Raw genomic sequence first — 21,274 nt, forward strand, 5'->3', positions numbered from 1 at the left:
ATGAGCTTGACTTATTAACTCAAGTGAAAACATGCTTTGCTCTGCAACAAAACAAACCTTTTTAACAGCTGATATTGTTTTGGATGCCTGACCTAACTTAGGAATTCAGCACAAGGGAATATGAATTTAATGGTGGACATCACCATTACGAAGGATCCTGTGTGTCTTGGAAAGCAGAAACCATTAGCATGTGTGCAACAGAACAGTCTGTCACGTTTGGTTCCAAGAGAGTAATGACCTTGGCTGCAGCTCTTTCCAGAAAAAAGTATTTCTGTTCAAGTTTTTCTAATTGAAATCCAAAAAACGGGTCACAGAACTGAACAATAAAATAGACAATGACAAGCTTGTCAACAGTAAGGTGTTTCCTAAGTAATAGCTCGACTGGTAGAGCCAAGAAAAATCTGCTCTCCAGGTGTCTGGAGAGGATGTGTCCTGTTAGTGATATAGCGCTAGTGTAAATTTTATCAACACAATATCTGTGTGAGGAGTTTACATTGTCGATTTAAAGTGATTTGCTGATGTTATATGTTGTTAAAAAAGAGAGATTTAAACATTTTGACAGTGGTGCTTTGCTTAGCATATTTTTCCTCAGTAATCCTTTTTAAATTATTGCGTTAAGATTTGTCAAACAAGCATGTCTCATAGATATTGCGTTCATATATTATGAAAGAATTATTTTAATTGCCTTAGGCTGGCAAAAGTAGTCTCAAATATAATCATCTGGATTTTATTCACGGCAATGCTTTTAAATGTTTGAAGCCCACCGGAGATGGTTTTGGACAGTGGCAGAGGGCAGACCGCAGGATGGTCCCTGCATAGACCTGTACTCACATTTACAGTCACGAATTCACATCTGTGGTTAGATTTTGGCAACAGATGTGCTTTGAGTTTTTTTGAATATAAATAAACATGTTGTGGTAGTGGCCGTTTGGATAGTTCAGCAGAAAACGCTTTCACATCTTTGTTTGTTTGTTTGTTGTTGTTTTTTTGGAGGGAGGGGGGATATATTCACATATTTGCAAATGTCTTTGTTGTGTTGAAACGAATTGGAATCTCATCACAAATATGTTTCTTTCAAATCAATTTGCTCTTGCAGATTAGAAAAACGTAACATGTAGGAAATAGGATTGTTGCCAGAATTTGACAAAGATGTTTGCTGTGCCTTTGTTGGGCTCATGTAACTATAACTGTAATGATCAGTGATGTGCAGCCATAATTGTTTCTGCACAAGAGGCTATGAGAGGCTTTCAGCCATAAAATAAACATTCAGGCCATTCAGAGTTTTTCCCTATCATATAAAGGCATCAAAAACATGGCCCCTGTCAGTTGAGGTCAGTTTACTCATACTGATGTCAATAACGATAATGTACTTCTCCACAGTCCCAAGGTTCAAACAGCTCATGACCCATTTTTATCTGGGTCAGGGTTAGATTTGTGCTGAGATTTTGGAATTTGTTTAAGTAATTGGGAAATATTGTTTTGAAGATAATTGACTTAGATAAAAGATATTTTATCACTGTTCTGTCTTGTGACAGCACAGCAGCCTCCTTTTAGCTTCAAACCACTCTTTGGAAAGTCATTTCTGTGTGCAGTGGCTAAAAATGTAGTTCCTTAAATGGTCAATTGAAGCTGACATACATGGTATCTTTGATCGATTTTGCTAATCATGGCAACTCTATGGGGGGGTTCATTTTTATATAATGCACCTGTTTAAATTTTGTGAGGGCTTTAAGTTCTCTGTAACAATCTTTGTAAACTCTATGTCGATGCTGACAGTTTTCTCATTTGTTTGCAGACTCGCTCCACTTACAACCTTACTGCCTGGTGCTGTGCACAGTGCCGGTGTCATTTATTCATGTATTCATGTAGCCAGTAACATTGTAATGTCTTGTTCTGATATTTTTTGCACACATGCAGATAGTCGCTATGTTCTTTTCATTCTACCTTAAAGTTTTTGGATCACTTGTTCGAGAGGAACAGTAAAAACTAATGTCACTGCTTGTCTTGAAAAGTAACCAGCTGGAAATTGGAGCCACAGAGAAGAGGTAATTATCTGGGTATGTAGTTTGCTCTTCCTCAGTCTCCATCTTGACTATCACAGATAAGTACGCTCCATATCCATGCAAATGTTTGGCAGACAGTTCAATTCCTTCTGGATGAGAATTGGGGGGGGGGTTTGTCTCTCTCTCCCTCTCTCTCCCACTCTGTGTATGTTTCTTTCCCTCTCTCTCTCTTTCCTTGCTGGCAGCAGTGTCTGTACTGTTGGCAGGAGTGACCAGAATAAAAACAGCAACACCAGACATAGAGCAGGAAAAAAAGCAAAATGATCCATTGAACCAGAGTCTTTGCCCTCTTAATTACGTCAGGTCTCATATCTTTCCTTTTTTTCATCTTTTCCCTTTCTTCAGGCTAGTGGTAATTAGCTAGAAGAGAATAAAACCAGCTGATCGGGAGAGGGGTGGTGCATTTTGGAGCGAGATGGCTAACAGAAAGATTCTGTTGCTCGTCTGTGGAGTCTTCCTCTTAGTGTTGATTCAGCCCTCTCTTCAAGGAGGTAAGTGTATGTCACAGGTGAACTGAGCTGTGATCTTTACTGCACCAATCACAGACCTAGAACAGGTGCAATTTTTTAACCATGACTTCTTGTCCATCAGAGACATTAAATTAAATTGACAGTTTTCTGATGCTTATTAGCTGCAATACTTTTGTAAAACATTTGCATAATATATAAACTATATGTATGTGTTGCTGTGTACCTTTTCATAAAAGAATTATTATATTTCCAACTTTGACTATTAGATTTGTTTGTTTTGGCATTATCTCAACAATATCTTTTACTGCACAGTTATACAGCAGCATTGCTATATATTTCAGTTTGTTAATTTGAATAAATGAATAATATGAGACCTTGACGCTAGAGTAATCAAAGTTAAAGATAGTTTAGTCTGGCTGAGCTTCTGCATCTGTACTGCATCCCTCAATATTAGTGGTCTGTCATCCTCCTGTTGAAGATGATACAACAATAAAAGGAAAATAATGGAATGACATAATAAAAGAAAGTAGTTTTTTTTTTTCATCATGCTAACATATTTATGCTGCTCTTAGAAGTGAGGCTACTTCCAGTTTCATTTCAGAATAAAAATAACTTCAACTTAATTTCTACTATCTTATGGTATTTTCAATATATACATATATAAATATTGTAAAGTTATATATATTATATGGCTAGAGCTTGTCAGTAGATGAAAGTTCAAGCTTGACCCTCTGTCCATCTATGGGTTAAATTAACCCTTGATGAAGCTGACACGGAGTGTATGCAAGCGCCACCCTGACATCTTCAACTGGGTCTTCTTTTGAAGTTAAAAAGCAATGTACATATTTTAGAGTTAGTTTCAAGTCCATATAAAAGTTGAGGCTTGTTTTGTTTCAGACAGAAAGTAGTAGAGGTTGTGAGAAAGCCTCTCCTACCATTCTCATTCAGCCTGTGTGTTTGCTTTTTCTCCTATTTCTTCATTGCTTTGATTTGGTTCTTGCACTGTGTTTTGGCTAAGATTCTCACTTATTCAGCCCCCAACTAGAAAACATGTTTAACATCTGGGCCTGGGTATGCTGAAATCAAGTTCATATTCTAATATATTTATTTGCTTAGAAGTTACAGCTTTTTAATGTCCTTATCTTTTATTGTCCAAATGTCCTTTCAGGTGCCTTGTGTTTAGACTTTTAGATTCCCAACAGAGATACTTTGTCCATATAAAGCATAACTTCCAAATAACTTGTTTACCTTTTTTAATTTGATTATGGCCGTGTCAGGCCGTAGATTGTATCATGTAAGAATGTCTTTGCCCTTCTTTTCTCTGTATCTTAAAATATATATATCCTTTTTTTTCTATGCCAACCACATTTTACTTGAGATTTCTGGGTGCGTTCAGACAAAAATATATGGCAGGTAAAGGAGCCAGCAAATATCAAAACTGGCTTGGGACTGCAACTTTGATGTTTGAGTGCTGAATCCATCCATATCAAAGATTTCTGTGGTGTTTAAACTTGTTCCATCTGTGTCTGTGCACTCCGACTTGAAAAGAAAAACCACTTGGCTTGTTCCAAAGTTCAATTTTCTGTGAGTAACGTGAGCCCCATTAACACCCAACCGTTCATTTAATGCTTCCGTGCAGAAAATACCTCCAACACTTGCAAATAACCTCAGCCCTTGAATTAAGATGGGCGTAAGGCTGGTCTGGATGTTTTCCACCCATAAATGTAAATGAGTTATGGTCCTGGACAAAACATCTGTGAAGACATTTGAAAATAAATATGTGCACTGCGATGTTACCTTCTAACCATGCGCAGGTATGTTTGTTGTTTATCTCTTTGCTGAGGGAGATTTTTTTGACATTCCTTGTGAGTTGAATATTTTTCATATGAAAATGATGATTGATTGTGGCTTGGATTCAGAGCGCTCTCTTTTGTATCGCTAAATTTGATAGCCGAATCAAACCCAGACCTAGATGGTCAATAAAAGTTTTTGAACAGATTCTTTCATGTAGGAATTTATTTGTGCTTATTCTTCACTGCCCTAATAAAAGGAAGAGTGAAAAGCCCCCCTTGTCCTTGTAAATATGTTGTGAAATGACACCAACCTTTAGTGTATGAAGTATCCCGTTCTTCTGTTTCTTCACATGACATATATAATGTTGTAATCCTCCAGACATTCTCGGTAACCGACTGGTGGACTCGAGCCAAAGTCATTAGTTTGGCTTTTATGACAGACACAGTTAATGGCACAGTTCTGACGGACAGAGGCTCGTGGGAGATGAAGAGGAAAAATAGCTGCTCTGTTCCTTCGCAGTATCCAAAAGATTAAAGACATTGTGATGTTTTCTTTAGTACAGCTGGAAGCCAGTCTGCCTCATTTGGCATTGGCGAGGCTCAGTGGCAAGACTGCAGAGGAATTTAATACATTAATCATTGACACTTGCCTGGCCGTAGGTGAAGTTAAATGAAATCAGTACAGACTGGATGGCGTGGGTATCAAACTGGTGATAAATTGCAACATTAACCAACTATTACTGATAGATACTGAAACTGATTGTCTTGATTCCTCAAAGAAGTGGTGTTTCAGATTTTATTGGTAGCGTGTGCTGTGAACACCTCTTTGGCTTTAATCCCTCTTCTGGCGAGGCTGAGTGCCAGCCACAGCATGCTGGATTAATGTGAGACATAGCCTTCCCAGCTCAACAAGTCTACAGTGCAGTTAAAGAAATAGACCATTTTAAATACTGTCTGAGCAAGAAACATTTGCTTCAGTGAGGTTTTTTGTTCAGTTTCTCCAGCTTCTTTAATACTGGACCCACAAAGACACTTTAATTTGTTGATCTTGAATGGTTTGGTGTAATTTGCAGCGAGGTGACCTCATTTCATACTCATTTGGGCTAGAGCCCGTTGGTTACAAGTTGAATAGGGTTTGCTATTGTGAAAGAGCTGTTATTCCATGCATTCATGTGTCACTCTGGCACACATCCTGGGAAGGAGATTGTACAATTCAGTCCACAGTTTGCAGTTTTACTTCAAAGCATGCTGCCTTGGTTGGAAGTCACACTCCTGGCCAGAAGCAATTACTAACATTCTGGCCGACAGGTTTTCCTATCATAATTTTTACTGTAACTTCTGTTAAGGTTGTTTTTGGGACCAGAGATTTGAGATAGACGAGCTACTTTAATAGATACGCAGGTCAAAGGGATGGATATCTTAGGGTGTAACCACCTGACATTTCCAAAATCATCCTGTCAATAAGTCTGTCCTCTAGACTAACAAATGGATGACTGACTCACCGATTTGCAATCTGGCATGTTTGATGGATCACTTTTAAACATATGCATGTACTTGCAGTGTTAGTGTGAGGGTACTCACATGGTAGCGAGCCTTCAACACTTCTTAGAAATGGATATTAGTTAATAATGTGTTCAGTTCTTGCTCTGCAGTTGTGCATAAATGTCAGTCCAAGCATCTCCCAGTCAGATGTTTGGTCTGCTCTAAACCACTGCCAAGTTTTCAACAAAGAAGCACATTAACTCAGATGATTCATTCCAGCCACTCTGTAAGCAGCCCTCACCAGGCTGTTAGCTGCGAGCAGCAGTGTCACTGGGCCAGCAATCTGAAATGGCTCCTGTCAGGAATGTTTTCATCTTGACCCACCACTGCGTTGTGATGTCCAAGCTTTTCTAAGTTTACATGAAAGCATGAGCACAACGTTAGTATAGAAATATTTTCTAATAAAAAGCCAAAACTGATGAGATAAGATGGTAAGAACATGAAATTCTAAATTCTTATAAACACATTACGTCAATTTAATCAGAATCTTCTGGCATGAAAACAGTGTATGCTGTGTTGTATTAGTTTCAGTTCACTTTTTGTGGAAAAGATGTAACATCTTAAGACCTTTTGTATTTTGTTCAAAACTTAGTAAAACTGCATTTTGTTGGATTTTCAAACACAACTACTGCAGAACATATGGAGTTCTGACACACACTCCCGCAGTCTCTGCAAACTGAATGTGACACTTTTGTCACCACAGCTTGTGGTTTCCTCCTTCTAAGGACAGAAGTGGAATTGTTTAATTCATCAATATGATTGATGATACTTCATTCGGTCACATTTCTTGCAGTTCATTCAGAAATAGATACTTTTTCAAAACCATCTTCATGTCCTCTGCTGAATATTGGTGAAGTGTATCAGTCACATCAGTTAATATTGCATATAATTTACAGAACAAACAACAGTACATCATTAAAATGTGCAGTATGTAGTCATTGTAGGCCTTTATGGGCTTTTTGACATTGCACCCACAACTGTGTTATTTCTGCTGTTTGATATAGTCACATAAATCAGTTTCTGGAATGGAGTCATGATATGAACAGTTTGTTCCTCCAGTGTTTAGTGATTTCACATGGTTGATGGCTATCTACAACCATATCATATTCCTTAGCCATGTTCAGCCCTGAAGTGCTTTTTAAGGAAAAGGCACTGCTGTTCCAAGACCTTTATGCAGTTTCTCTTTCCTCATATTTTGTCTTTCCCGATATATTTATACATATGTACATATAACATGTTGCAGAATATGGACAGTGGTGCAATGGGTGGCTGATAAGGGAGCTGAAGGCAGCTGTCACATGTCTGGTAACAGGTCAAGTGTTCCAGGGACCAAAGTGTTTGCTTCGCTGCACTGTTGCTCAGGGTTGCAGTATGAGAGCTTTCTGTAAAGACAGAACTAAGCTTTCTTATCCTGGACCGGGGTTTTGGATATCCAGCCGAACGTAGCACACAGTTGCTAAAGTTGTTGAAACCATTTTTAGTTATCAAAAGTGACAAAGCACTGTGAAAGTGGAGTAAATGCATTAGATAGTAGTTTCCCGTGTTGAGTGCAGCACTTTGATATGGAACGGTAATGGTCCTGAAAGTCTTTGGCAAAGAAGGAGGATTGCCATAGTTGAGTTTTGTGAGGTTGTATTTGTGGGTGTTGTGTACGTACTCTCAAGCCTAATTAGCATGCATATTTTACCAACTCGTTGCCACTTAGTTATTTAGTAAAAGACCAATTGTTAAACAACCACAGCATGGGGTCATGCAAATGTCACATTACTCACCAGCTTGTTGTAAATGAGGTAAATATAAACTCTTTCAAGTCACAAAGAGCAATTGTAAAAACCGTCGTTAACATGGGAGGTACTACGGAAAACCCCGTCGCTGGCTTTGGTTTGATTCAATAACAAAACAAGTTCTGACTTACAGTTTCCTAACATCTCAGCTATTCAGTCATTATTTGTGAGCCCAGTAACCCATATCACCCATAAAATAAAGTGTTTTATGCCAGAGCAAATTTTCCATTTAGGCTTTAATTTGTAGACAAATGCACAAATCAAACTGTTTTTTCTCTTGTTAGCAGCACCCATGTTGATGCTCAAGCATCAGATGAATCACGGGAGACCGGAGACAGTTGTGAAACATTTTGTGATTATTTTTTCTATTTGTTTTATTATGAACTTCGATACTGAAACAATACATTCCAGTGGTTTTATGAAATAAGTACAGGTTGCAAAATGGATTTAAACACCCAGTCTACAGGGACAATTGTAACATGCCACATCAAAATACACATAAATAATCAATCAAACACTCCAAATTAAAAAGATTACTTATCATTGGTGTTATTGTGACTACTTCATGATTCAGCCCTTCCTCTGAGTGAGTTGCCTGGTTGATGTTGATGTTTTAAAAATGAAGGAATGAGAGAAAGATTCAAATGTAAGTCACTGACTGGTTGGTTCAGTGTTACAACGGCCCGTGTATGATCACGTTTTCACCTCATGAAAACTAGTGACTGCCAGCTCGACACATCTTAGTCTTTAGCCCACAGAAGAGTGATTCTGATAATACTTGTTTGGACCCTCAGATATTTGATCTTAGGACAGTTTTCAAAAATCACATCTGATAGAAAAGGACTTGAAAAAACACTTTTGGTGATAACTTTTCTCGTGGTTTTCTCTGTAGCTTGTTTCTGATTAGAGAAATTCAAGGTGTTCCAACTGCCTCTTGTGTCCTCTACCTTTCCCCGCTCTACAAAAACATGGCACTTCTTACTTTCCAGGTTTCACTCAAAACATGAACAATATGCAGAGCTAAACATATAAACGGCAAGAAGCATGACTTTTCACCTGTTAACGTGCTTGGTGAACTACGTCATTCTGCCAATATTAAAAACAAGGGAGCAGGGGAACACATACACATATGTTGTGTATTAAAATGGTTTTTATTGAAGCCTTTGAGCTTTTGGATAAACACAAATCTTAGTCCTCAGCAAATTGAGTTCCAATTAGGAAATTTCTCATCAAGTGTCCTGCCTCGTTTACACTGGGATTTAGTAGCTGTGTTAAACTGTTGAGTGGTGACATATTTGTCTTTCTTCTGGTAAAAATTCACACTGGAAACACATGATATCATGAGATCTGAGAGAGATTGCTTCAGGAATAAAACTTTTTATCAAGTAGTAACAATTACTGTCAATCTAAAACCCATCATTCCTCACAGTAAATATATGTTTTCTAAGGTTTGGTAAGGAATTCTAGACATGTTTGAAAAGTCTCAGGTTTAGTCAAACTGGACGTTTAACTAAATTATAACAATTCTAGAAAAAACTAATTTTTAACTGTATCACTAGTGGATTACTTTTGAAAATGTTGAATTGATTGCTTTTCTTTTTAGTTCCATGTATGAGTCCAGCACTAAGAATTTTTCTACATGCACATGATTGGCATGGAAACATTGCAGAAAGTTTCCACTTGTCCTTCCCAAAGCATGTTCCTCCTGCCATCCGCTTGCCTTATCGCCTCTTTCTGATGACTGGCCGCATTCCAAGTTTACTGACACTTGTCATCAGTGAGTGAGACTCAGATTTGGACCATATTCAGGTCCAAATTGGCGCGGTGATAAATTCAAATCACTGTCAGGATTCCTATGAGTACATGTACATCATCACTGTCTTGATGCACTTGGGACTCAGACTACAACAGTTCAGCTCACAACAGGGATTTAACTGATAATAGCACGACTTATTGCTCGCTGCAGCCTGTAACAGGCAGTAATTTATTGATGCCTCTCCGTCTTTCCTTTTACACATTGTCCAGCATAAGTTATAGATTCCTGAAACATTTCTGTTCAAGTGGAATGAACCTACACCAAACTGAGTGTTATAGTTGTACGGCCTCTAACTGGTGTTTGGCAAGATAAAATCGCTCATGAAATTCATGACATAGTGATAAATATTCACATCATCTTTTCATTATTCACCAACATTAATCATGTCACAAACCCTCAGGGAAAACTCTTCACTGGACTTAAAAAAGAGATAAATTCAGCCTCATCTAATCCTTCATTCTCTGCACGTCAATCAAGTCTTTCCCCCACATTCCAGCACATTCTCCTGACCTGGCTGAGCTCACAAGCACATAATGATGATAATGATGACAATGATTGGGACAAGCATGAAGAAATCTTTAATTTATTGAGTTGGTCAGCTTATCAGAGGTCAGTGTGTGCCTTGTTTGGATGCACGGTCAGAGTGAACCTAATGCACTCTGTACAAGTGGTACAGTAGCACGATGGATTCTGAGCAAAAGGAAAGCCGGAGCAGACACACTCCCTCTTTCCTCGCTTGCTTTGCCGAGACAGGAAATCCTCCTTTTGATTGTGGACTGACGGAGCAGTGTTAAAACAATCACTCCATGCCTGCTGTGTGGTGCCTGCACTTCAGATCTCTGCCATGGAGTCAATGGCACAGGGACAACGACAGACACACATTCACACATACATTACTTGCATTGACTTTGACCTCTGACCTTTCCAAAACAGAACCTTGTTTATTAGTACTTATTTGTCATTTTACTTTTCTATTTCATTTTGAGTTGTCCTTCACTTTCAGTAGGACAATGCCACAGCTCAAGGAATCTGATTAGTTCTACCATCATCCAGTGTGGATGAGTTAAAAAGTAGCCTGCCTTCAGCTCTCTATTAGTCCATTCATGGAGTCCATGGAGAACAATGACTGTTCCCAATTACAATGACTATGAAAAATATTCTCTTCCACTGCAGATCACCATTTTTGGTTGTAGAAAATAAAGAAAATATTTTTTTCCTGAAACAAAAATAGATAATCTTCCCCCTGGTTCCACTCCAATTCTGAGTCCAGTTTTGGAGTGTCTAAGTGAATTTGGCTGTGTTGTCCTGATTAACTTCAAAATAGACACCTCACAATTTATAAATGTTTTTTGATGCTGCAGTTCCAGATATTGAAGGCATGACAGAAAGTAACTTTCTTTGTGGCTCATTTCCATTACGAGTTTTCTTTTTTACCCCAGACATTATGAGTATGCTATGTCACAATATCCTCACGAAACGATCCAAAACTATGTTGAATAGGTTGTTATTTTGGATACTTTGCTTTTGGGCTCCTCCTTTATTGGTTTCGTATGTTGATTGACACTGGCTGCTCTTTTTCTTAACCTTGGCTTTCCAGCAGAAACAAAACTGATCCAATGAATATGTCACGAGTTGTTAGTGAGGAGGTCAGAGTCTCCTTCAGGGCATTGGATAGTTACTTTTTGGCATTTTTCTATGACATGTTTTATTCTACTAGATCGGACAGTAATACCTTGTAATGTTCTTCCCCCTCATGGCCGTACTCGGTGGACAGAACTCAAAGTGCGGTGTTCACACAGTTTTTATTAATAAACACGCAAACACCTCTGACATGTGGTTTAAATTAATTGGCCACCCAACACATGTAAAAACCATTAAACATAATTATCATGGTCCAGGAGATCCGACCTCCACATTTTACGATATAAACCAGGTTTTCCCCTCAAAAAATACAACTTAGTAATTTTTGCCTTAGCTTAGCTCACCCGTCCCATTGGAACAAGCTGTTAGTCGTCCCAGAACAACTGGAGTCATTTTTTTCATCCTGCATTGCTTTTATTTCTGTTGTTGTTCCTCGCACACATGAGGCCAACTATGTCTGGGATCCAGAATGACCATCTCATGAGTTACTGTGGTTCGCAGCCAGAAGTCTGCTCGAAAATGAGGGTAGCAGTGGGGTTTGACTGTGTCTGCTGCAGCAGATTTCCGACTGCAATACCTCATCAGAGCAAACACAAGTGTTTTCTCCTGATCAAGCCTCCACAGTTTTTCTGCCTTTTTTTGTTTTTGTTGTTGTTTTGTTTGTTGTTTTTGGTTTCCTCTGATGGTGCTGTGGTCTTCATGTTTAATTGCGCCCCTTTCACATCTATGAGCAGGGTCAGATGTCAAGGACAGATTCCAGTTGTGTTGTCTGAGCAACAGATGATGGATGTGTGAGAAAGCTTGTCTAATTAATGGGGTCATTGCTTAGAAATGCTGTTACAACTAATGCAATAAAAATAACAAGCAAAGCCAAAAAATTTTTTGGCTGGTGTCAACACATGTTGGTCAAGACCTTTTGTTTTTTGTTGTGTTTTCCAGGTGTGTATGTACCTCCCGGTGCTGGGATTGGACCAGGAACTGGATTCTTTCCAGGTAACAGAGCCTCCAATGACTGCTTGGACAGATTAAACACAAATTATCCAGAATGCAACCACAACAAACAAAGTCTGCTTACCATTAACAGGGATACATGAGTAAAATTACTACTGCAGACTAGAGGTTTCACTACATCAAAGCACCAATACAACAACTAAAAGCGAATATATTTAGATTTTGTGAAAATCATATAGTGAAGTGATGACTGGCCACTTGGCCATTACCTCACTACATATAGACATACCGTAACACAATACTCTGTGCAATGTTGTTTTACAAGGATCTGCTGGAGGAGTCCCTGCTGGCTATAAACCGGCCAAAGCTGCAGGTGAGTAGAAGAGACATGAGATTTATGATTTTTCCCTCTATATAAATTTCATTTTCAGGCATTACATCTGGATTATCACCAGTTGGTTCATGCACTAATGTGTCAGTGATTTAGAGAGAAGACACTTAGACTGTTTTTAAGTAGTAAATTCAATTGTAAAAAATAAATCTCTATAAAAATCCTGATTGGTGTTGCCCCAAAGCAAATTTATGATCAACGAAATGTTTGGTTAAACTCATTGCTTCATGGTTATTAATACATTTTTTCAGTGGTTTGACTTTTATTACTTATTTATCAATATTCAAGTCAAAGCAGTTATGCAGATTTCTTGGCCATTGTTTGTTGCCTGACAACAGATAGCACTTTACCAACCAGGGGAGTTGTTTTAACATAAGATACAATGACACTTTATTGTTCCCACTTGAGAAATTTGCTCCTTACCGCAGCTCCGTGCAGACAGAATAAAAACAAAATAAAACGAAATAGAATTAAAAATCTAAGAAAGAACACCATATGCAACAGAGGAAAAAGAAGTAACAGGGATACTATATACAGAAAAGTGTGCAGGATGCATTATGGATGATTCCTTCCTACAGCGCGGATCTGTCAGTCTGACTGAAGGAGCTGCTTCCTGTCAATGCTGAGATTTCTTTTTGTCTGATCTGAGCCAGATACATGGTGAAATTTCCTCTTCACACCACTACAGCTGAAGCATAATCAAACTCAAGGGATATTGCAACAAACAATATCTTTGAAGCCAACTACTGTTGTTTAGCCAGTTTATTAGAAGACATGAGGTTTGACTTTTAGAAATTTGAGGCCTGTTGACAAAATTTACTCATACAACATCTGTCATGAGCAACATGACAACATGAACATGATAAATGTGGACAACAATAATGATGGCCGGATTGGTCATAATTACGTGTTTCTGTTTCTCTCTGTCAGCAGGGGGTTATGGAGCTGGAGGCCTTGGTGTAGGTCCAGGTGGTTTGGTGCCAGGTGGTGGTGTTGGGCTCGGTGGCTTGGGCACTGCAGGTAAGAATGCTTCCTCCTTAAAAAAAACCCAAAACAAACAAACAAACAAAAAAAAAAAAAGCCCTTTTTTTAATCAACTTAAACAGCAAACAGCTGCCTAAAGTTGTGTTCGTTGTGTTTTTTCTTAATCAAAAACAGGAAGAAATCTCTCTGAAAGTCTCTAAGATAACAAAACAAACATTTGACAAATGTTTATAGCTGTTGAACCAGCGAACTGTTTCACTGTACGCCATGAAACAACAATTGTTTGTGTTTCCATTCTGTCTGTGGGCAGTTGGTGAATGTCATAATCACCTCTCTCTCCCTTGTTTTCTGTATCTGCTTTCCCATCAAGTCTCCAGTAAATGCCAAAATAAGGAATATATTTTTTTAAAAAAGGATTGTAGCCTATTTCATAACGTTCAGAAGATGAAAACTGTTTGAAACTGGAGCAGTGACACAGTGACTTCGATCAGATTTTGACAGTACAGTGCAAAAATCTCACATGCATCTTTCTCTCGTTTTCATCAAACAGGACAAGGTGGAAAGCCCTCTAAACCAGGTGAGCAGAAACATCTAAACAGCTTTTTCTGGAAATTGCTATAAAACAATAACATGGCAGGTTCTTATGATGAATATACATTTAAAAAAAATCAAACAGCTGTACACCAATAATGATAGACAGCAATGCTGTGTATGACTACTGTAATAGAGGCAGCCTTGGAAATTTTGTTCACAACATGAAAAATTCATCTGCATCACATGTAATGTGGAAGCGCCTGGAAAGAAAGGAAACAGTCTATTGTGATGTGTGGATACAGCAGGTTAATGTATAGGCTGCAGAACGCCTGCAGGGAGGCCTGCACGGACACAGAACAGCTAGAGAGAAATGGTCTTTTGATTGGTTGTCACCAAGTTTTTCTTATCACCTGTGTATTTTCGTCAGGGTGGGTTTATACTGGCTCGGCAGCTGTTCAGGGCGCCCTGTCTAGGTGGGACCATGCACTCCTGCACCTTAACTGTATTAAGGAGTGATGATTGGCAGAGTGCAAACAGCCATCAATGCCAGCCAAACAATGGTGCCAGAGCACTGATTAATGTTATTGCAATGCTAGACCTGTACAATATCTGGAAACCTCCGTGTTGAAATTTACTACAGCCTGTCTCTCCGATACCATACAGTAAATATTTTTCTTCGCTGTATTTCAGTCGGCACTGTATTGGTGCTTTAACAGTGTTTAGCCATCACTTAATTTCCGTAAGCATAACTGATAGAATCTCAGTTTACCTCTATGTGTTTAGAAAGATAAGGAATCAAGTAATCGTCTTATAGTCCTGATAACTCAGAGGGTCTGTTATAGAAGGTCCCACTGGAGGGCCACACCCTCCCCTCACCCCCCCCTCAAACAAGTTCCTGGAGAGTCATGGTGTGAGAATGATCTAATATCCAGTATATGCTGGAAGTTGATTTTGGCTGGAATGAGCAGCGCATTGCTTAGGAAATAATCCTTCAGCTTTAGTATGCATTCAAATTGTCCCTCACCAGGCGTGCTTGGTAGAAATTACGTTATTAAGGAAAAGGGAAGCAACCGTTGTTAAAAGGGGCTCCTTATGTTTTGTTTTCTTGAGTTTTTTTATTTGGGTTGCTCCTTTCCAAATTCCACACTAATCTTTGTTGTGTATAAAAACAAATTTTAACACAGAGTGAAGAGCCAGGGGTCAGCTAGGGTTTAACAGATTCTGGGGACATACAAGAAGAGACTGGAATTCTCTGAAGGGCTGTAATATGTTCCACTTCATGACTATAGCTTCGACTCTTCATATTTGCAATTTTTATTACATCAGAAGGCTATTGTTTGAGGTGGCACAGATTTAGATATAAGAACTTATTACGTACCTTACGAGAATGACATTTAAAACACACCTGCATGTGCACCGTTCACCAGCGAGCAAGTCTCTCATTAGGGCCAATTATTTTCATTTAGTATTTATTATTATTTCATCAGTTCTTCCACAGAAATCTTTAACCCCGTTTTATTCCCCATTCACAGATAAAGTAGAACGTGGTTGCTAAAGAGACACATGTGGTAACAAACACAAAATAAACGAATCACACAAATCTCAAGAAAACTGCATTCCTCCATTTCACTTCTATGTTAAAGCCAAATGGTGACATTGCATTGTCCAGACACATACCTTGCTTGGCCAGGAATGGAGAACAGCAGCTGGCTGTGTGAATAGCGTGACTGCATTGAAGTGCAGCGTAGTTCAAGCAAGACCTTGTAAATTTTAAACAAATTGTGAAGCCTGTCAACATCCTGTTTTGACAATACGCGGAAAACTGGGAAAAGGAACTGTCTTCCTTTGAACAACATTTGGACCGGTTCTTCTTTTCCTTTGTTCATTTAAGCAAAGGTGGATTCAATCCTCACAGTTTCGTTCCAAAAACTTGGCTTGCGAAGGCCTCTTGTCACTTTCAGGCAGTGTGAAGGAAGGTAACAAGAAACACAGAGAATACTGATTTACTGTTAGAGTGGTTTTATTCCTCCATTACAGTACAACAGTCTGGTGTATGTCAAGAGCATGTGTCTGGGTGGGATGTCTCACAGTATGTATCCATGCTTATCTTGCCAATGAACCCTGAACAATACAGACTGAACATGCAGTCTGCCCAGCCTGTTCCTCACTGTCTGAAAACTGATACTGATGGCAGACAACACCTTATCCATCTTAGACCAATGAAAAAACATATTAACAGCCAGAATCTCTAAGCAACTGAGATCAGTATTTCACTAAATATCATAATAGATGCATGAAATACGATACGCCACCGATGTGTTTCAAATATTTATCCCTGCATATTACCAGTGAGAGTGCACAGGATTATATTCAGTATCAGCTCTTAGTCAGTCTCAGGGCTCACAGAGCATGTGGGGCATGTGTACAAAAGAAAAAGCAATGACTAAATGAAGGAAATTGAAGGTTGCCTGGCAACAAGTTATTTTGGGCTCCCCTCGAGTTGTCATCAGCTGCTGACTCTGGGACCGGCCCACATTTTCACGTAGCAGTTTTATTGTTTGTGGTTGATCCAAAGGCAAACAAAGCAGAAGTTGTCAGCTTTAACATTGTGGTGCAGCTCAACTGGTCCATGAGCTCGTCAACAAAGCTGACCTTCACTGCTCTGCCCACAAGCAGCCATTTATGAGTACGAGCACTCTACTAATCCTGACGTTGAACTTCAAAGCCTAAAAGCACCACAGAAAGTAGCCTCCAAAGTGATGTGATGAAAGTAATGTTTATTTCAGGGCCATTGTGTTAGACTACTTTAGTTTCAAATAAGTGTGCTGAATAGCTGGTACTGTACAGTAGCTGAGTGAACATGGTCGGCACTTCCTACCTCCCCTTTATTTTGGCTCCTTATTTCCACTGAATAAACATCAATTTGAAGTAATGAAATAAAATGGTGAAAATGGCCCTAACAATTAGATGTAAGATAAAATCAAGCTTGGACAAACTTCTATACAGCGTTCAGTGCAGCAACTTGTTTCACTGACTTGTTTATGATGGTCTTTATGATTACACACCATATTAACGTGGGTTTGAGTTTTCACAGCCTTTGACTAACAATTGACACACTTTTGACATTGGTACTTACTTTAAGGTAGTCCTTAGAGGTTTTGCTTACATGCAGTTCACATTTCACCCACATGAAACTATAAATTTTGGACCATTTTGAAAATTGTATGTATCTGCCCAGCTCTTTCTTTACACATGATTGTTTTGGTTCATTCTTAAACCATCTGGTTCACATCAGGGTCATTGTTTGAAGAAGTGTTGTCCTACAACAGGAAGAGTAGAAGAAAGGCAGAGAAGTGGAGAGACAGAGGAGACATAGGGAGGACAGAGAAGAGACAGTGTGAAGCAACGAGCATGGAAAGGAACAATAACTCATGCAAACATATCGTATATACTGTATGTTGCACACCACATCATTCACCAGCACACACTAAACATCATATTCACATTTATTCATGCAACATACATGCTGAGAAGGTTTGCTGAGAGAGGAGACTGATATATTGAAGTGACGATGAAAGTGTTCAGCCAAAGGAAGATGAGCTTGGAGGAGAGTCAGTCTCCAGGAGCACACATGTTTTTTGTTACTGGAACTCAGACATGTCCTATGAGCTGTCAGGGACTGGAAGCATCTGCGAGTGAACATTCATGAATGTGAGCGTATATAAATAATGAAATTATGCCCTAACATTGATTTGGGGACACTGAGTATCTCTTCCAGAATACGGTCACACGCCACAAAGTGCTGCTTGTTCAGCCTGTTCTCTGTTTTCTGTACACCTATCTCTCCCCTTTCGATGGCTCCATCTGTCGTGCACCAACTCTCTGTGCCAAGCATTCAGTGTGCTGGAACCCGAGCTGTCTACTGAGGAAACTTTCATCAGACCCACACTGCCCCCACACTCAACTCAGCCCACCCAATGTTCACATATCCAACAAAGCTTATTTGTTCACATCGGCCTGTTGCTTCCCAAACAATTTTTCTTGTATGATTTCACCAGATGTTGTTGTTAGTGTCTACAAAAATCTCACAAATTCATCGCAGAAATTTATATAAGAGTGAACCAAGATTAGGGCTTTATCAGTTTTACTGGTGTCTAATCAGTCACGCATGTCACACACTTTCTCTGTGAGATGTGCTTCTCCATGTTAAACTAATGCTTTCACTGTGACTCAGCAACAGCTACTCAGCCTCTTACCAGCCTTCTCTCAATCACGTTGGTGTCTAGTATGCATGTGGTTTTATTCCATGTTCGCAGTGGTAGCTGATTAGCCATCAATTGGCATCCTCATTCAACCTCTCCCCTGCTATTTTTCCTTTGCCAGCACGTCTGGAGCACGGACTACTATCCTGCTCCATCTGGCAGCACAGCCAGAGGATTGTTTGTATAGTGATGGAGAAATTCCTTTCCCTTATTCCCCTAAGAATCCATGAAGACAGATCACTGATTTAACAGTCTTGTCATGGTCATTATTAGAAGTGGACTGAAGTGGGTGAGGTCAGAGGACTTTGATTGTGCATTTGTGACCGACGAAGAAATTAATATGATATTTTCTGATTTAACAGAGTCCAGATTTTCATTTACAGCAAATTATTAGTTGTGCAAGTAGATTACAGAGTATATCTGTTCCACATTTGGTGAGTATTGCTGTAGTTCATAAAAATATGCAACGCAAATGGTAGAGGATATTTGAAGAATGGGTGATGACTGTACTTCGAAATAATTTCACTGAATTTATCAAAACCCTGGGAAGGATTTAATGATGTGTGGAGATGTGTGTTTTTGTGAATGACCTTAACTTTGGCTCTTTAGTCTTCATCGGTATCCTAATGTGTTAACACATGTAGCCATGCCACTGCGTACGTGTAATGTAGAATATATCAGACATCTTTTCCTGGCAATGGAAAATAGTTTTCTTTTGTAAAAGATCATATATACTTCACAATGATCGTAGCCTTTACAGTGACAGAGGGACTTTGAAAACGCTTTTGAGGCCAACTCTATAAATCTAACATCAGTGTTTCGATTTACATGCTTTGATTTTGACCATCCTGTTGAACACTCCTTTCCCAACCTTGAGTTGTCAGAAAAGTATTCAGTGGACTACCAGGGTTAGATGCATATGTGGACCATCTGGGAGCGGAAACACATTTGGCCAGCTTTATATACCACGGCTACAGAATACATTTGTTGACAGTTTTCTCATGTGGAAGATGGAAGTTGTGGATTGCAAATGAGCAGTTTTACAGGACTGGTTGCTCTAAGAGCACATGCGCTCTGTGTCTCGCTGGATTTCCCAATGCTTTTCATTGTGTTTCTGCCTTGTCTGCATGCCTTAACAAACCTATTTCAAGCGAGTGTGCCAAACAAAAATGGACAATGGTATGAGCTCTGGTTTAGGGATACTCTTCAGACTTATTCAGGGGCTCAGTGTTGGCAGAGCAACTGTGACATTCCTTTAGAAGTGGATCAAAAGTAGAATAAGGGAGACTCCCAACTCTAAGTCAAACAACTCAGCTTAACTCCTAAAGCAACAGGAAAAAGAAAGAAATGTTTGTTCAACATGAAATCTTATAACATAATATGTTCTGCTCTGTTTGAGCAGAGACGATGACATCACAATTTCAGTGGACATGGTGTAACGTGTAGTGTACAAATAAGCACAATTTGAATTAAAGGGCAGCAGTTATGGCCTTCACACAGCTGCGTCTGAAGTAAGCCATAATTTCCCAAGGAATCGGCCACAGACGTCACACCGCAACACAGTCTGGTTTGGCAACTGGAGGTGCTTTTAAACCACATAACGTGTAATGGTGACTTTTACAGTCACTGTCAATTTGGAGCCAGTTTTAAGAACAGCTCAATGCCACATAATAGTGTGTGTTCTGGTGCCCAGGTGCGTGGGTTGGTGAAAACCTTTAAAAGTTGCTTTATCCATCTAAGTGCTTACCACATTGTTAAACTGAGCGCATTCCCTCTTCAGTATGATGAAACTTGACCTCTATAAAAGTAAAAAAAAAATGACCACCCATAACATCAATGACTAACTTTACTAATGTACGTTTGGCAGTCCAGTTTTATTGCACTGACTTTGACCTGGACACTGCCCTTAAAGCAAAGATGTTGGAGATTGAGGCCTTTCCCTGTTTGTCTGTAGGAGCTTTGACAGTTCTGCACTCGGGGTCCTTTGGCACAGTGGGAGGCTGGGGCTTTCGAACTGCTCATTGATAGTGTCAATGACTCCATGGAAAAAGAAAAGGGAAAACAATAAAAGCCCTGCCGCCAAAGTTGGCTTGACATGCACCAGCCACCAAGGGAGAGCGATCTGTACATAGAAGTGTGACTGTGCAAATACTCAATTCGTCCAATGTGAAACTAGTTCTCCCAGCTTGGTGCCTGTGACTGACAGCACGGAGAAACTCTCAGTGACATGGAGCAAGGAGGCCATGGGAGAGGGAGCGGGAGAGGAAGCAAGTGGAGCTTCAGTGTGTCCACTTGTCTCACGCGATCTGGACTCACTGCATCACCTCGCATCATTATGCTTTCATTTAACTGTCCTGCGTCATCGCCTAAGAATGCAATCTATCCACCAACTTGGAAGTGGAACAGAGTGATAATTCGATACTGACAACAATGTGGTGTCATGACAATGAAGGGCATAATGATGAGCTTAACTTTCAAAGTGAAAATTTATGTGAGGCCACAGCCAAAGAACAGTATCTTCCTGTCAAAAGCAGTGAACTGCTGATCCTCTGGGGGCCTCCAGACAGCGTCTGAGAATGAAGTTTTCATCAAGATTTTCCATCACATAAAAGAAAATAGCAGCATTTGTGTTGCCACAGCATGACGCTGTGCTTCTTGCTGTTAGCATTTACTCCGTGTATGTTTATGGTTTTTGATGGTTGTACAGCAGATCCAGTGTTTAGCTAAACATGAACCCATCCACTGGCCACATTCAGTTAACGGCATTAATGCCATGTCACTTCTTATCTTCTCCACGGCTTTTCAGTAAATAAACATTTGTTCTTCGACAGCTCGCCTGATAAAATATGTGCTAAAGTGAAGAATACAATGAGAAACCTATTGCAAAAAATCTCCTGGACATTCCAGAGCTCCAGCTCCAAAGTCTGCTTTCAGAGCGTCTGCCGTCAGTTTCGGTGGATCTTTGCCATGGAATTCTTAACCCTCTTAAATTAAACCCTTCACCAGGCCCAGCTGGTTCACAACGGGGAGAGCGTGGAGAAAT

The 21,274-nt window shown here is 39.5% G+C and overlaps 1 protein-coding gene across 1 annotated transcript in view; it reads left to right on the plus strand.

Moving 5' to 3' along the window:
- The first annotated feature begins 2,260 nt into the window (after positions 1 to 2,260).
- elna (elastin a) overlaps positions 2,261 to 21,274 on the plus strand; it is a 40,700-nt gene continuing 21,686 nt past the window's right edge. The window contains exons 1-5 of the mRNA XM_029517396.1: positions 2,261 to 2,554; positions 12,049 to 12,102; positions 12,386 to 12,433; positions 13,382 to 13,471; positions 13,986 to 14,012. Coding sequence (XP_029373256.1) covers positions 2,479 to 2,554; positions 12,049 to 12,102; positions 12,386 to 12,433; positions 13,382 to 13,471; positions 13,986 to 14,012 — 295 coding nt within the window. The 5' untranslated portion in view covers positions 2,261 to 2,478. The remainder of the gene's footprint in view (positions 2,555 to 12,048; positions 12,103 to 12,385; positions 12,434 to 13,381; positions 13,472 to 13,985; positions 14,013 to 21,274) is intronic.

Source organism: Echeneis naucrates, chromosome 13 (genome assembly GCF_900963305.1).
Source record: "Echeneis naucrates chromosome 13, fEcheNa1.1, whole genome shotgun sequence".
NCBI classification, from domain to species: Eukaryota; Metazoa; Chordata; class Actinopteri; order Carangiformes; family Echeneidae; genus Echeneis; species Echeneis naucrates.